The sequence below is a fragment of the Pteropus vampyrus genome, unplaced genomic scaffold (genome assembly GCF_000151845.1).
Source record: "Pteropus vampyrus isolate Shadow unplaced genomic scaffold, Pvam_2.0 Scaffold3, whole genome shotgun sequence".
Classification (NCBI taxonomy): domain Eukaryota; kingdom Metazoa; phylum Chordata; class Mammalia; order Chiroptera; family Pteropodidae; genus Pteropus; species Pteropus vampyrus.
In genome coordinates, this window is record NW_011888784.1 from 17,491,091 (window position 1) to 17,507,879 (window position 16,789).

At 33.0% G+C, this 16,789-nt stretch overlaps 1 protein-coding gene across 3 annotated transcripts in view; it reads left to right on the forward strand.

The window, feature by feature from the left end:
- Nucleotides 1-16,492, forward strand: part of TRAPPC8 (trafficking protein particle complex 8) — an 81,233-nt gene extending 64,741 nt beyond the window's left edge. For all 3 annotated transcript variants that reach the window (XM_011361910.2, XM_011361901.2, XM_011361919.2), the window contains exons 25-29: nt 1,498-1,671; nt 4,531-4,632; nt 7,992-8,137; nt 14,442-14,531; nt 15,453-16,492. In XM_011361910.2, the coding sequence (XP_011360212.1) occupies nt 1,498-1,671; nt 4,531-4,632; nt 7,992-8,137; nt 14,442-14,531; nt 15,453-15,687 (747 nt within the window). In that variant the 3' untranslated portion in view covers nt 15,688-16,492. The remainder of the gene's footprint in view (nt 1-1,497; nt 1,672-4,530; nt 4,633-7,991; nt 8,138-14,441; nt 14,532-15,452) is intronic.
- Nucleotides 16,493-16,789: the final 297 nt, after the last annotated feature.

Consider the following 16,789-nt stretch of genomic DNA (forward strand, 5'->3'; position numbering starts at 1 on the left):
CTCATGGGAGTACCAGTTCCTGATGCCAAACAGGTTGGGGACCACTGATACGGTATTGGTTTTCAAACTTCCAAAAAATGTGCTTATGAGTCACCCGGGGATCTTGTTAAAATGTATATTCTGATTCAGTAGAAGTGGGATGAGACCTGATATTACAGTAAACTAGCTGCTCGGTGATAATTGAGGTTATCAATTTGCAGACTCTAATTTTGACCTAGAGAATTTTGTATAAATAAGAACTTTGCCTCTCTATATCTAAAGCTCTGGTTCATTACCTCTTGAGTGGAGTTTGGGAATATGCATTTTTAACCAGCCCTGCAGATAATCTGAAGAGGCAATCTGGGATCTACTTTGAAAAATACTGAACCAAGGGTATAAAATTCCATGTAGTCTTGTGCTGTTATGGTATTATTTCTTCCTTGTGCTCTTCTTGATAATTCTTAACTTCCTTATACTTTTGTATTTCTCTTATTATTTGCTTTTAACTTATCTTTGTGGCTATCTTTTGATCATTTGAGGAATCAACTATTTAGAAGTAACTCAGAACACAAAAGCCCAGTAATTCCAAAACAAGTATGACTTTTGGAGATACTATACTTCCTGAATGGTTGAATTTAGCTTTCAAGACTTAAGTTGTTTATTTTGTTTATTTCGTTTTTAAAATTTAAATCCCTGGAAACATCATCAGAACCCTTAAATTAGATTCAGGTTGTAATTTTTATTGTATTTGTTGCTAAATAATTTTGTGTGGGAGCACTGAAGAAGGCAGAAACAAAAACATTTTCCTTTTGATGAATCTCAATGGTTGAGTTAATAGAACTTAACCAAGCACTACAGATCAGTGAGAAAACCTTGGGGACAATTGTTTACCAGAAAAAGCTCACTCTTTCACATGGGGAAAATGTATATGTTTATTAATATTTAATTATTAACTTGAAGCTTAGTATCTTTATAATACAGCCTGTAATGCAGGGAATCATAAGTGTAGAGATTTTACTGTGAAACATAATATTCCATTAAGAGAAATCCTGTACTTCTGAATCCACTTAAAATTCTTTTCTCATGTTCTCTCTCTTTAAGTATAAAAGCCAAATTAATATCAGTAACACTATTTGCATTCTGTTTTATTGGATGTTGACTGGCGTTCTAAGTATTTGAAATACTTAGAACTAGTACTTGTTATTTTAGTAGTTCAAAATTTTCAGCAATTTATTATTATTTTCTTAGAGCTACCCATTCATCCTCTCTGGATACTTGGAATGTCAAACCTAATATCACGGCAGTGCAGATTATTTTGAGGTAACAGGTTTAAGATTCACGGTAATTTGTACCAGTATTTTAGGTGTCCACATCTTTGTGTGGCCTCCCTGTATTCAATCAAATTGACAAGAAATTATTGAGTAAGACTTTGGAGTATATATAAATTATAGAAATATGAATTTAGCAGGGTATATGTAATGGAAAACAATTATGTAGACACGTGATTTCTTTTAACAGATAATAAGTTCAGCAAGCCCGTGTGCAGACTTCTTTTATCGAAGTTTATCCTCCGAATTAAAGAAACCGCAAGCCCAGCCATCAGTGCATACAGAAAAACAGTCAGTGGAGGATGCTGTGAAGTTAATTCAGAAGTGCAGTGAGGTGGATTTGAATATTGTTGTATTATGGAAGGTATGTGTTATTAAATTCTTTCACCAAGCCCTGCTTAGTGATACTTGATTCTGAAGCTGAAGAACAAACGTAAGTTGCTATTTATATTTTTTCTGCTTAAATTTTCCAGTTTCAATATTAAAGTTGTTTTAGAACTTTTTAAACAGTTCTATAGTGACCTTTTCTGCCTAAGGAAAAAATTCATTCGAATTAGATGACTTTATTCAGTGTTATTGTTACTTTTAAGTGGTAATGAGAATATCGTAGACTTGATAAACTCCATGAAAGCAGGAATTATTATTAAATCTTTGTTATGGGCATTTTCAAACACTTAAAAAGGAAAAATAGCACCAAGAATCTCTCGGTACCCATTACTTAGGCTCCAACAGCCATCAGTTTGTTGCTAGTCACCTTTTATCTATTCCGTTTGCTTATCTCCTTTGTTTTACTTTTACCTTTATATTTTGCCGTAGTATATTTTTTTATGACATTTTCTCTGTAAATGTTTCTATATGTAGTTGTAGCAGATGAGGACTTTCTCATTTAATATAACCCCATAATATCATTATCTTAGCCAAATTAACAATAATTCTTAATAATATCTCATTGTTGCTCTATGTTCATTTTTTCCAGATTAGTTAAAATATCATTAAAAAATTTTTTTTTCCAGAAAATCAGATCCAAGATCCACACATGGCAGATCAGAATGAGATTGTTTAGGCATTAGTCTTCCTTGAAGTTACCTGAACTATAATACAGAAGAAGCTTGTTTTTCATAGTACACTCTTTTGTATCTTATGCATATATTATTATTTTTTAAAATAATTCTGTGAAATTAATGATCTTGCCAAGGAATATCTACCGGAACTATGTGAAAGGGTTTGATTTTGTGTTGTCTGATACAAGGGCTTGCTTAAAGATATGCCCATAGTATATGATCAATACATGTATTTTTAATTGATTCAGGTTTTCTAGAATGTTCTTTTTACTCAATCACACATTTTTAGTAAACTTTTTTGAAACCATGCTGGCATAAGTTTTGTGGGGTTTTTTTGCGTGTTTCAATAAAACTGCTTTTAAGTAAATTGATACTTTCGTTGATTATGGAAGATGTATTCAATATTAAAAATAAATTACATATTATTAGCTTGAAATAAAATGTTCTTGAAGCTTAGAATCAAGAGGATTCTGTTTTCAGACTCAGCAACTTTGCCCTTAATGTAAACCAACCACCATTAAATAAATGTATAATAGACACTTAGCATTTGCGGCTGTCACCCCTACAGATTCCTGCCATGTAAACAGTGTGTATTGTCTCTGAGACAGCATTTTGTAATGTATCCTCTGTACTCTACTCATTGTTAAGTCCACAGTAAACTTGGTTGGGGAGGAGGAAGTGTTATATTTCTTAAAAATGGCCCTGAATAAAAACCCACGACTAGTATTGCTAATCATATGAAGAAGAAAACCAAGATTGTGGTGCTCCTTTGCTAAAACATAGAAGTTTGAATAGATTAACAAATGGGTTATTAAGTTTGGTAGTGGCTAGTATCTATGATAAGTTTATCATTTTCTCATTTGAGAAAGTGGTATGTTTTCTTTAGTGAGAGCTCTAGATAATACAAAAATGACTCACTGAATGGGAAAAAAAACTTGAAAAGTAATTTAAGTTGTGGAGTGGGATGCACAGAAGCATAGGACTCTTCAATAAATGTGATTCAGGAGAAAACTAAGAGCTCAGACAACATTTTTTTTGAAAAAAAGTTGAAAAGAGGGCATAGGATAACTCAACCATTCTTAACCAAATATAAAGGTTTGTTTTAAAAAAAACTTTTGTGCTGGTAGGAGAACACATTAGCGAATTATGCATGGCTATGGGTGATATTTACATGATCCTATGAGACTACTGAAAAAGACATGTGACATATCTCAGGACCAGCTATCAGCCTCTCTTGATTAAAGGTCACACCATCAGGTGTTTAACTCTTGCATTTCTGGATCGTGCATGGATAGATACTGAGCAGATCCTGGGCTGTCGTAGGCCTTAGTTGCAGCACTACTTCAAGTGTGATCTGTGGATGGCAGACTGTCACTAGTAAGGATAAATTACAGAAATTGTAAAGAAACATTTAGAAACTTTTAAAGCATTTTGGCTGAGTAATTTTGTCTGTTGAATCAAATAGTAAAAAAATTGGGCTCGTCAAAAAAAGTTAAGGCTTTGTATTTGCATAATATAATAACAGTATGTCAGAGCCATTTAGAGATTATATATTCTCTTAGACAGAAGCAGTTCATGAGGAAGAAGAATTATATGCTGGAACAAATGTTTTGATAATAGATGAAATCAGTTCACTATATAGGAAAGAAAAGCCTTTTTTCTTAAGCTCATGTACTTATATTTAAGATATCCAAGGGCATGACATGTCAACGTATACCACTTAGGATTGTCCTCACTGATTTAGCTCTACTATATGATAAATATAGGGGTATTTCAGAAGCAAGCATATAAGAAGAATCCTTTTGCCTTTACATTGGCATTCCAGTAAAGAAAAAAGTTTGTGTTATAGTACTGTTCTTTTCAACAAGTTTATTAAGAGTTTAGAGAAAATTACGAAAGATTTCAAGATGTGTCTCTTAGATATCCAAGCCAACTGTGTTATTGAGGCAAAAATAGATTTCAGCAGATACTTTATATATTGAATGAATAAATGTAGAAATGCTGACAAGCTATGAGTGTTGATAATTGATAGATATTAGCCATCATATTTCTACCTTCTATCAAATATTGGTTACTTTTTTTATGGTGACATTGATTAACTGTGTTGGTTACTTTCGAGGTTACTGCCAAGCAGGGTAACATTTTTGTGCTTTATATCTTAGGCTTACGTAGTGGAAGACAGTAAGCAGCTTATTTTGGAAGGTCAACATCATGTTATTCTTCGCACTATAGGAAAAGAAGCCTTTTCATATCCTCAGAAACAGGTAATAACAGAGTTTGGTTAGGGACTTTCTATAAACTTGTGGGATTTTTTTTGTTTGGTTGGTTTTTGTGTTTTTAAAGGGGTCTGTTTTGTGCAGGATTTTATATTGGAATTTGAGTTGGGGATTGGTGGCAGAAGACAGATTAAAATTACAAATGAACACAAATTGCTTTTAAAATTCATTAGCACCTTATAAGAGTATTAAGATGCATTTGTGCTCTTGAAGTTTCCTAAAATATATTCTACATTGTCTCTAGAATTTATAGTTATAAAAAGAATTGATTTGTTTGAAAGGAAGGGAACCGTGTTCTCTGTATTTCTTACTTGTAACAGGCCCACATCATTGCAGAAATCCAGGGGGCATAACCTAAAATGTAAAGGATGGCCCCTGGAATTGTGCAGTAGCTGCTAATAGTGTTAAGTATGTTTTCTTATCTTCTCTAAAATATGATTTAATCTTACCAAAAAGTTCTCATACTACATGTGAACAAAGTTTAAGCATTTAACATTTAATCCGGTAATTTCAATAGTTACTTTGTATTGTATTTATAAATAATGAATCTTAATTTTCAAGCTTTTCTCCGCATTATTTTTGACAACTTTTATTTTGAAATAATTTTCAAACTTACAGAAAAGCTGCAAGAATAATAGAGAGGACTCTCTTATACCTTTCAGTCAGGTTACCAGTGGTTAGCGTTTTACCTTATTTGCTTTATCATTTTTCCTAGTTATGTACATATTGATTTTTTTCCTTGATCATTCTCAAGTAATTAGTCCCAAGTAAAATGCAGACATCCTGCCCCTCAATCCCTAAATACATCACTAAGTATCCCTAAGAACAAAGATAATCTTCCATATTCATAATAATCATGATTAAATTCAGGAAGTTTAACATTGATGCAGTATACAGTCCATATTTAAATGTCATCAAAGTTCTCAATTATATCCCGATAACTGTTTGTTTTTTCCTATCCAAGATGCAGTCCAGGATCATACATCATATTTACTTTTCATGTCTCTTTAGTCTCCTTTAATCTGGAAAGTTTCTGTGCCTTTGTCAGTTATGACATTGACATTTTCGAAGAGCGTGGGCCAGCTATTCTAATGTATAATAATACCTTTTTGGATTTTTCTTATGTTTTCTCATGATTATATTAAGGTTATGCATTTATGGCAGAAATACTAAATAAGTGATGTTATGTCTTGTCATTACATGTCATTCATTACATGATATTAGTTTGTCCCATTATCAGCGATGGATCAGTTGATTAAGGTAGTATCTGCCATGTTTCCCTACAGTAAAGTTACTGTTTTTCCTTTTATAATAAGTAATTTGTGAGAAAATAATTCTAGACTATGTAAATATTTGATTTCTCAAAAAACTTAGGTCCACTAGTTTTAGCTTCCATTGGTGATTCTATAATTTGAATGAAGTTTTTATTTTGATGATTCCTAGTGGTAATTTTCTATTAGGAATAATGAAGATGCCAGATTTAACCCTAACTCTATTTCTTATATTAAGAAAATCATTTTCTCCCTTTGAATAATACAAAAATCCTGAATTTTAGTTGTAAATGTCATTAATTTTTGATAATTTGAAACATCTCAAACAATGGCAAGATTAGCACTTAGAAAATGAAACAATTACTTTGTATAAAATGTAATCTTGTTATATTCTCACTTTATATACTACGTATGGCATATCCTTTTTATTTCTTTATATTTCACCTTTGAGATATTTTATATTCTCTTTATAATTAACTGAGCTTGGGAGATGTAGCAGTTTTCATCATATTGTGAATAATAGATTTGAAGCCTAAAGACTTTCAGATTGATGACCTACTGCAAATTACTTGCATAACTTGATGGACCTTAGCTTACTACTCACTTATAAAACAAAGATAATAGTACTTTACACCTTCCTCTCTTGTGGTAGAACTGTCATCAGAATCAAATGCTTATTGTGAAACGACTGTGTAAATTCTTTAGCACTGAATGTTGCTACTCTTAAGCTGAGAGAGAGGGAAGCTCTTCTAAATATTCTCTCAGTAAATTAGCTTCAGGTTTTTAGTCTCCTTTTATGACCATTATTCATGTATTTTCCTCCTGATAGGTGGTATATAGAAATTTATTCAGTATAATTTAGAAGTCTCAAACAACAGCTTGTTTTCTTTGATGAGTAAAATATATTTAACAATAACACATATTTTGAACTTTTTATTAAAGTGTAACAAATATAGAAGTGAATAGTTCAATGAATTTCACAAATTGAAGAACACTCTAATATATCTAGGATACAGCGCAAGACATAAAATATAACAGCACCCCAGAAGTTCTGCTCCTGCTCTCTTCCAGTTACAAATTTTCCCTCCTTCAGAGTAAACCTCTAGTCATTTTTCTCTAACTTGTATGTACAAAACAAATTTAGCTCTTGATTTTGCAGCTATATAGATTCATGGATCAGCAAATGTTTCCTAAAAACAGCCAGATAGTAAATATTTTAGGCTTTGCTGGTCTGAAGGTCTTTATATAATTACTCATCTGTTGTTAGAGTCCAAAAGCAACAAAAGCAAACATAGATAGACTGTGGCTGTGTTTCAACAAGACGTTCTTACAAAAACAGGAGGCAAGCTGAATTTAGCGCATTGGCTATATAGTTTGTCAGTCCTTTTGTAGATCAGAATCTAATTTGACTAGCAGGAAATAAAAGAATCACAATTTTCCTGGATGGTGAAGGACAATGTAGGAAAAATAACCAATAAAAAAAAGAAATGAGACATTATTTTCTGTTTTATTTAGATCATGATGATATTTATTGAAATGTTTACAGTATACCTGACACTAGCTATATTAAAACTTAAAATGCATGTTGACTTTTAGTTTCATGGTTGAAGCACGATAATCTATCTATAAAATGCAGCAATCTATTTTCAAAATGAAATCTTAAGGCAATTTTAGTTCTTCACCTATTAAAACAGATGTTATACAACTGAATGTCTATAGCTTAAGTACTAAGCATTTTACCAGATAAGAACCACAACAACTTCTGAAATTGTTATTATCGTGAACCTGTTTTTACATGAGGTATAAGTCTTAACGTATTAAATAACTTACCAGGATCACAGAGCTGAAATGTACAGTTGCTGGAATTCAGTTCTAACTCCAGCACATAATAAATAGGGAATGAATAAATGATTCCAGATACTAGGTTTTTTTAATCCTAGATTATATTGCAAATGATTTAAACTGTTTAAATAACAGCATAAATATTATTATTTATGCTTTATTGGTTTTAATTTTTTTTGTTTATATACACTGTACTTTAACAAGGCAATGTTTTTGTTGTCATTTTTTCCTCAGGAACCACCAGAAATGGAACTATTAAAATTTTTCAGGCCAGAGAACACTACAGTTTCGTCAAGACCATCAGTAGAGCAGTTTTCTAATCTCATTAAAACAAGTCTTCACTATCCAGAATCATTTAATCATCCATTTCATCAAAAAAGGTTTGGTTTGTGTGTGTGTGTGTATGTGTTAAAATTATTATACAATATGCACATTTATTTGTTTATTTAAACAATGGCATTAACACAAATATTGAAGAAGAAATTTAGAATACTATTTAGTCTGTAGAATTGTTCTTAAGTAATTTACTCTTTACTGTGATTACTAAATGTTGCTGCTGTGGTTAAAGATGGATGTTGCCTCAGCCACCTCAATTGCCAAAAGTTTTCTTTTGATGAGCAGGTTTATCATTAAGTCAAAAACATGAAAAAAATTATATTATTTTGTGTTTGTTTTAGACTCAGAAATTAACCCTAAGACATGACTAAAATATAGACACATCAAAATTCAAATTCAGACAGCGTTATTTAGTTAAGATTTATTAAATGGTAACCTTCCTGAGGACTGGTGTATTTGTAATTTTTGGTAAATAACTTGATATAAAACTTAAGACTGTAAAAATAAAAAGTCCTAAATCAGATGACACTTCAAAAAGTTGCTGGTTTACAGATATAAGAAAAGATGGAAAGAAGTCTGTTAGAACCAGTCTGCAAGTGATAATTGAAGGTATGAATTTTGGAAACGTCACCCTGAATACGGGTGGGGCTGGAGTGGGATAGACCAGAAGGAGAATGGGGACCTACAGAACAATGACAGCTGAGAGAGGAGCTAAGGAAAAAGGAGTCCATGAAGAGGACTGGTTGAGAAGTAGCACTCAAATAATTAGGAAGAAAAGACCAGTGAGGAGAAAATGGTGTCTCAGAGGTTGAGTGAGAACAGTTCAAGGAAAAAGAAGTTGTTAATAGTTTACAACCCTGCAGAAAAGTCAGATAATAAGTGGACCAAAAAGTTATTCTTTGATTCTGACAATAAAGAGATGATTTTTGAGAAGAATGTTACTCTATAGTGGGGGTAGAAGCGTGACATAGTAGGTTGAGGAGAGAATGGGAGATAAATAGATAGGTAAAGATGCTGGCATAGATCACCCTTTCAAGAAATTAGGCTTTGGGGAATATCCATTCAATACTCTTGTTTTCTTACTAGCTAAGATATGGATGTTTATATGGTCTTGAAAGAAATGATAGCCTACAGGGAGTGCAACAGAATCCTTAGCAGATGGAAAAATATACACACCAAAGATTGACAAGATTAGCTTTGGACTGAAGAAATGTCCAGCTTACTATTGAAATAGGGAGAGAAGAAAGTAGGGAGAAATTTTTAATAAGTTTACACATTATAGAGTGCCTTCATTTTAGAGAGCGTTTATAGGAGCAAGATTAACTAACAAATCAAAGAAATTAGGAAATAAGAGAATAAAGGGTAGAGAATGTTTTAAAAGTGAAGTTTGAGGAGACTACTGAGAATTAAGAGAAGAAGCTGGCTAAGGACGCGCAGAATGAGTGCTAGGAAAATTAAGACCTTTACAGAGACATAACATCAGAATATATTTAAAAAGTAACTTAAATGTGCTAACCATTTTTATACCCTTTCATTGTGAAATGTAACACACAGAAAAGTGCTCAAAAATAAAAATATATGGATGCAGTGATTTATTTTTTTCACAAAACTGACAGTCATTTAATCACCTCTATTTGAGAAATAGAATATTGCTAGCATCTCAGGATCCCTCAGTTTTCTCCCTCCCAATCCACCTCCAATATTAGTGACTACGTTTTTGCTTCCCTTTATATTTTTTTCAACTAAGTATACATCTATATATTTTGATTTTTGTGAGTTTTTGAACTTTATTATGTAAGTGGAATTATAGAGTATATTTTTTATGTCTAGCTTTTATTTAATGTTAGTAATTATCAACCATTGAATGAAACTGTAGAATTTTTATTGTCATATGAATATGTTTAACATATCATAATTAGTTTATTTGCTATTGATGGATTTTTATTATCTTAGTTGAATTATTTTGAATTCTGCTATGAATATTCTTGGATATATATCTTTTGGTACATGTATGCTTGCTTTTTTTTTGTATATTTATCTAGGAGTTTTTCAAAGTAGTTGTACCAATTTGTACATCCGCTAGTTGTGCATGAGAATTCCTTCTCTATATCTTCACTAATTACTGCTGGATTTTTAAAAATTTTAGCTATTTAAGTTATTTTTTAAATAACTTTATGGTCTTAAAATTTTGTGTAGGTCTGAATTTTGCTTGGTACTCATTCTGTGTGCCTTTGACTGACAGATGTACTCATGATCACCTGGGGAAATGTAAGAAATATAGTGCTTTAGTCCTAGTCCCAAAGGTTGCAATTTGATTGGCCCAATGTTGTGGGGTCTGGATATCCAGATTTCCTTAAGCTATATAAGTGATTCTAATGTGCAGCCCAAGTTGAGGGGGCAAAAAAGAAATGTTTTATCACTGTCGAACATACCTTGACTTCACCTACTTTCATGGATAGTTTTGATTCCATGATGTTTGATTTTAACCCACTGTTCTACTTTGTTTCTGTTTATCCAACCCGTCCTACTTCATGTGTTTTCTGAATATTTTAGATTCCATGGTGCTTTTTTTTTTTTTTTTTAACTTTAGTGGTTAAATCATTGGCTGTACTTCAGAGGCTAGATTATTGGAGTTCTCTACATGATTCTCTTGAGGTTTAAAGCATCATATAATCTGGGCAGTGCAGGAAAGTATGTGAAGTAGGACAGGTTTAATCAAATTAAAGTAGAGCAGTGGGTTAAAATAAAGCATCAGAGAATCAAAACTGTGCATGGAGTATGTAAAAATAAAGCGGGTTTGATAAGGATAAAGTGGCAATTTTTTCCACCTTGCCTGCACAATAGAATTACCTGAGGAATTTTTTAAAATCCTGATGCTCAGGCCAATACAGAGTCTCTGGGAATAGGACTCAGGCATCTGTATTTTTCAAATGTCCTCAGATGATACCAGAATGCATCTATATCAGTCATTGTTGCCACAATAATGCTTCATAACAAACCACTCCAGAATTCAGTAGCTTACCAGGTATTTATTTCTACACTCATTGGTTCTATAGGTCAGCTGCAATTTGACTGAAGCTCTTCTTCAGCCACACATATTTTGGGCTCAGTCCAAATGGGCAGCAGCTACGTACCTGGAATATGTTTTTTCTTATGGCATATTTCTGGCATACAAAAAGTGAGCCATGATGTGTAGCATATTTAAGGCTTCTGTTTGCATCAAAGTTATTAATATTCCATTGGCCAAATAGCCTCACATTCACAACCAACAAGGATGATCCACAGTCAGACAATGGGAAAATGATGAGAGTAACTGCTAAACAATAATTACAATTACCACAGTAACCAAGGTTGAGAATTATTGAAATAGAGGGTCACATGATTGGGCACATTCTTTTGTAACTAAAGAGCAGAAGCGTAATTGAGTGAGAGACCTGGAGAGATGGGAGATGATGGTCAGAGAGTGAGTGACTGTTATTTCAGAAGAAGCTATTTCAGGTGACTGAAAAAAAAATGTGATATAGTCATGGAAGTCAGATGGCTGAATCTTTAATAATACTCATGGTTATGAAATGACAAGTCAAGGATTTGAGAGGGAGGTGATTGAGCCATCTACCTAGACAATGAAGTTGTCCAAAAGGATGACAAGATTTGGGATTGAAAGGAAAAAATGCAAACTCATGCTGAAGCTTTTAATAAATGAAGCCAATATGTGATAATATGGATGAGAAGCCAGAAGGGTGTTTTCCTCTAGGTGGTATGCCTTTACTTGACAGATGTATTAGATGAATGGGAGTAGGAGGTGAAGCAGTTTCCTTCATCTTTACTTCAGATATTTCAAAGTACTCATCCCTTTCCCTCCCCCAAAAGTATCTCTATTGTGCTGAGTTACTGTCACTGGTTCTAGTTTGTCAGTATGGGTTCAGGAAAACAGAACAAAAACCTTGGAGTACTTTATGACAAAGCGGAGGCATTTTTATGAGACAGATAGGAGGGAAAAATCAAGAAGTGGCAATGAGAACTACAGTCATGATAGTTTCAGACCCAAGATGTGGAAGATGTTAGAAGAAAAACAGCATCTGTTACTGAGGGCTATAGAGGAAGCTGTGTACTCAGCCAAATTTCAGATAAAGTAAGATGTATAAATGTGAAGAGAAGAGTTTGGGGATCTAGAGGAGTGTTCTTAATGTAATGTAGAAATGTGGGCAGGAATGGGACAGTAGTATATTTGGTCATGGCAGTGGAACTCAGCAGTAGAGCATGAGAATATGAGAAAGAATAGGTGACCAGAGGTAACAGAGATATGAATCATACTGGGCTTAGCAGCCATAGATTTTCAAAATAAAAAGCCATTTAGATAATGTTTATGGAGCTTTTGAACATTATTCGCAGCACTTAACATATTTGATCTTATCTAATCACCACAGCAACCTAAGAGATGGGTACAATTGTTAATCCCAGTTTACAGTTGAGAAAACTGAGGTACAAAGTTGTTGAGTTGATATTTGAACCATAGCAGTCTGACTCTAGTATCTAGATCTTTAATCATGACAAATTTTGATGGTGGGGGCATAGGTGTCAGCAGTTTGATTTCTAGGCACTATTTGTGGCTCATCAGATTAGTATTTTAGAAAAACTATTACATAAAGCAGTGGTTTTCAAAATGTCCCAGATAAGCAGCATCATCATCTTCTGGGAACTTGTTAAAAATGTGTATCTCAGGCCAGATCCAGAACTACTGAATCAGAAGCTCTGGGAGTAGGGCCCAGCAGTGTTTCTTAACAACAGGTTCTCCAGGTGATTCTGGTGCACACTTAAGCATGAGAAACACAGATCATACATGAGAAATACCCAACATAAAGAACGGATCGCATCGTGGCTCTAAATTAGAGGCTGTTGCAGTAAACCTTGAAGTTTTAAGGAAAATGAAGTTGGATCGAAGTAACCAAGTTCCAGAGATGTGTGGGGGAAATGAATGACAGGAATTTGTCAAGAATAATAGAAAAATTGCTAAGGGGGGAGGGGAAAGGAGGCAGTAGGCCCTATTCCAATTGAAAGTACTTAGGATAATGCCTGAGATTTGCTGGACTGGATGGGGGTACTATTTAGTGACAGAGGAAGAGGTGGAACGAAGATAATGAGTTTGGTTTGGGACCAGGAAACACCCAGATGTTCACATTTCTTTTTTTACTGGAAGCATTTAGATAAGTCCTGGAGAATTTGCCATTTCAGGATCAGATGGGAACAGAATAGGAAAAGTTGCTTTGGGTTTTCTTTGGGTTACAAATTATGCAGTTGGAATTTAACTTTCAATGAAGTGCTTCAGACTGGAAACCTACTCGGTAGTCTTGCTGCCCTCCTCTCCAAATGATAAGTTTGTGGAGGAAGTAAGGGCATAGCACCAGCACAACCTAAGGATATGTTTTTATCTTAGCCTTTGTTGAGGAAAATCTGTTATTTGCAATATTGTTTAGAAAGTATTTCTCAATAAGAGGGTGTAAAATTTCTGAAAGTATGAATATATCGTCTGAGCAGAATTTTAAAGTTATTTTGTGTGAGCTTATAAGGTTACTATTTTTTCTTTTTTACTTTCCCTGTGTTCTTTGTGTTTATAGAGTAAAATATAAATGGGAGTATGTAACCAGATTTCATTTGTGCATAGGTTGTATTCGGTCGTATTATGTTCTTGGTTTAAAATCTACACCAGTCTGTTCATATGTCCTTTTCTGTTACTACCCGTCTTGTCTCGTATGTGTTAATAATTTACTAATTATAAAGTGGTGTGAGAAACTAGGTTGCCTGAACAGATGTGTCTATTTGAAAGGGCTCTTCTCATAACTTATATAGAAATGATTTTCATTTTCTCCAAAACATGATGGCTTTTACGCATGTTTGATAGAGAAGCAAACGATGGTCATTCTAAGCCAAGTTCTCAAAATTAATTATCAAGAAACAAAAAGAAAAGGATTGGTTGTTGGCATTTTCATGATTTATTTTTTTCTCCATTGATCTTTTGCAGTTGAGATTATTTACTTTTGTTTTTCATTTTGGGAAATAATCACCTAGAAATATTTTAAGATTAACTGTTTTTTAAGATTAACTATAATAAGTTGAAATAAAATGGTTTGTGAATGTATACTGATATTTATTCAGGCATTGTATTAATATGTTTTACTTCTTATTTATACAATTTGGCTTAAATAATTTTGGAATTCATTTTTTCTTTAATTTGAATCAGATTGTTTTTAAGGATCATATGCTCTTAGGTCTTCTTAAAGAGTGTTATCTTCTTGAAAGTTGGTTTTAAAAAATACACAGCTAATCTTTTTTGTTTATTTTCTTTCATAGCCTTTGTTTAGTACCAGTCACCCTTTTACTTTCCAATTGTTCTAAGGCTGATGTCGATGTAATAGTTGATCTTCGGCATAAAACAACAAGGTAAAGATTTATTTAGTGCAAGATTATTTTGTAGTTTAAGATTGAGAACAATTTAATATTTTGAAGTTATGCAAAATACATAGAGATAGGTTACTCAGGCATGCCCTGATTTTTTGTTGTTTATTACAGAAGTGTTATAGAAGAATTACGGAGGATTGTCTTAATATTACAGTAGTGACAAAATAGAAAGCAATTTCTAAAAGCAGCAAATTAATTTGGCCAGAGACAAAAATTTTTATGAAAGTTTATTAGTGATAAAGAACTCTAAAATTGAAAACCAGCAAGTTTGTGATAGAAGTTTTATTTTTAGTTTTTTTCCCCCTTGATTATAAATAATACTTAATTTAAAAAAATATATAGGTCTATACTCCCAATTTCTGATACTCCAAGACTTAGACACTTTTTGGAATTCAGAAATTTATGGATTTTCAGAAAAGTAATGTGTACACCCTAAACAGGATCCAGGGCAGCTCTCTGAAATCCAAACACATTTCGTGTATGCTTATGTGTATCATAAATTAACTAATGCCTTATTGGTAGATACTGGGTTGCTTTTTAATTTTTCAATATTATAAACAGTTTCAATATTATATAAGCATTCTTGTATACACATTTTTATGTACGAATAACCAAACATATTCAGGTTTTAAATCAGGTTCCATCTTTTACTAGATGCTGTTTTGAGTGTTAAAGATAATTTACTCTTAGCATTATACTTAGAACATAGTAACTATTGATAAGTGTTAGCTATTACAGCAATAGTAGTAACAGCTGTTGCCATTTTTGTTGTTATTAACAGTTAACTTCATAAAATGATTTCTACAACTAGAATTGCTAGATGAAAGGGATATGTTATTGGGACTTTGGGAAAAAATTTTTGAAGAAAAAACCCTCCAACTTACCTTTTTCCTCCTTCCTTAGTCCAGAAGCATTGGAAATCCATGGATCATTTACGTGGCTTGGACAAACACAATATAAACTTCAGCTTAAAAGCGAGGAGATTCACACTTTGCAGCTGAAAGCATGCTTTGTCCATACGGGTGTTTATAACCTTGGAACGCCTAGGGTATTTGCCAAGTTATCGGACCAAGTTACAGTGTTTGAAACAAGTCAGCAGAACTCCATGCCTGCCTTGATCATCATCAATAATGTGTGACAGCTTGCAAAGTTGCACTGAAATCCACAGGAATCCGTTTTATTTTACAGAATAGGTTTTATAGCAGCTTTTGAAATACCTAACTTGTTCTGGACGTTGGTATTGGATCACTGCAAAATACTTTTGACTTGTCAGTCTGTTGACACGCAAGGCACGTTGGACTAAGAATACTGATATTCTTTTTTTGTATTTCTTTAAACCCGGTAATAATTTACATGCTCATGATACAGAATTCCAACATATCCATGCACCTTATTAAGCCCCATCTTAAAAACCAATGTCTAAGTTTGCTGTTACAACTTACCAGTGATATATGACTATTACGAGATGATTTTGAGGAGGGAAAGGCCTGTTGGCAATACTCTGTTAAGCCATTAGCCTATAAATTCCAGCTTTACTGTGAAGTTCAGTAGAGTATTAAATACAGATTTTCCTGTCTTGCTTCACAATTCTCTAAAATCATTTTTGAACTTTGGTTATAGAGTCATCATACTTAAGTATCTGGTGGTTCTTATGGCTTATACATAACTTTGTAAAAAGACAAAATTTTCTTCTGATGCTTTGAATATAGTTTTGAAAGGAATTTGACTTTTTTCCCCCTCATTCATCTCAGCGTAGAGTGCACTATTTCACAATATGAGATCTTTGTCATTTAAATTATCTATTCTTTATTATGTAACTTTAACAATTGAGTTGATCTGTTTAAAATATAAATCTCAAGTTAATTAAAAATAAGCTTTTCAAAAATGTATTATATTTATAACAAATGTACTGTAAATAGAATAAAGACATGCTATTCACTGTATAGATTTATTAGAAGCTTTCTTTTTATTCTGAGAATCTAATATATTCTTCATTTAACATGAATGCCAACCATATGGCAGGTGCCAGACCAATTTCCTGAGAAAACATTATCCTCTTTGTTTCCAAAAGTGAAGTACAGATTTTGTTCTTACAGTCCCTGGTGGCCTTGTTATACATAATCAAATGAATAATGTCTATAAATGTGTCATGTCTGATGCCCAGTTACAAATTTGGATAATCCTTTTATATACTGGGGGAAAAGAAGATCATATTGAACCTCTTGAACCATATTGTAGAC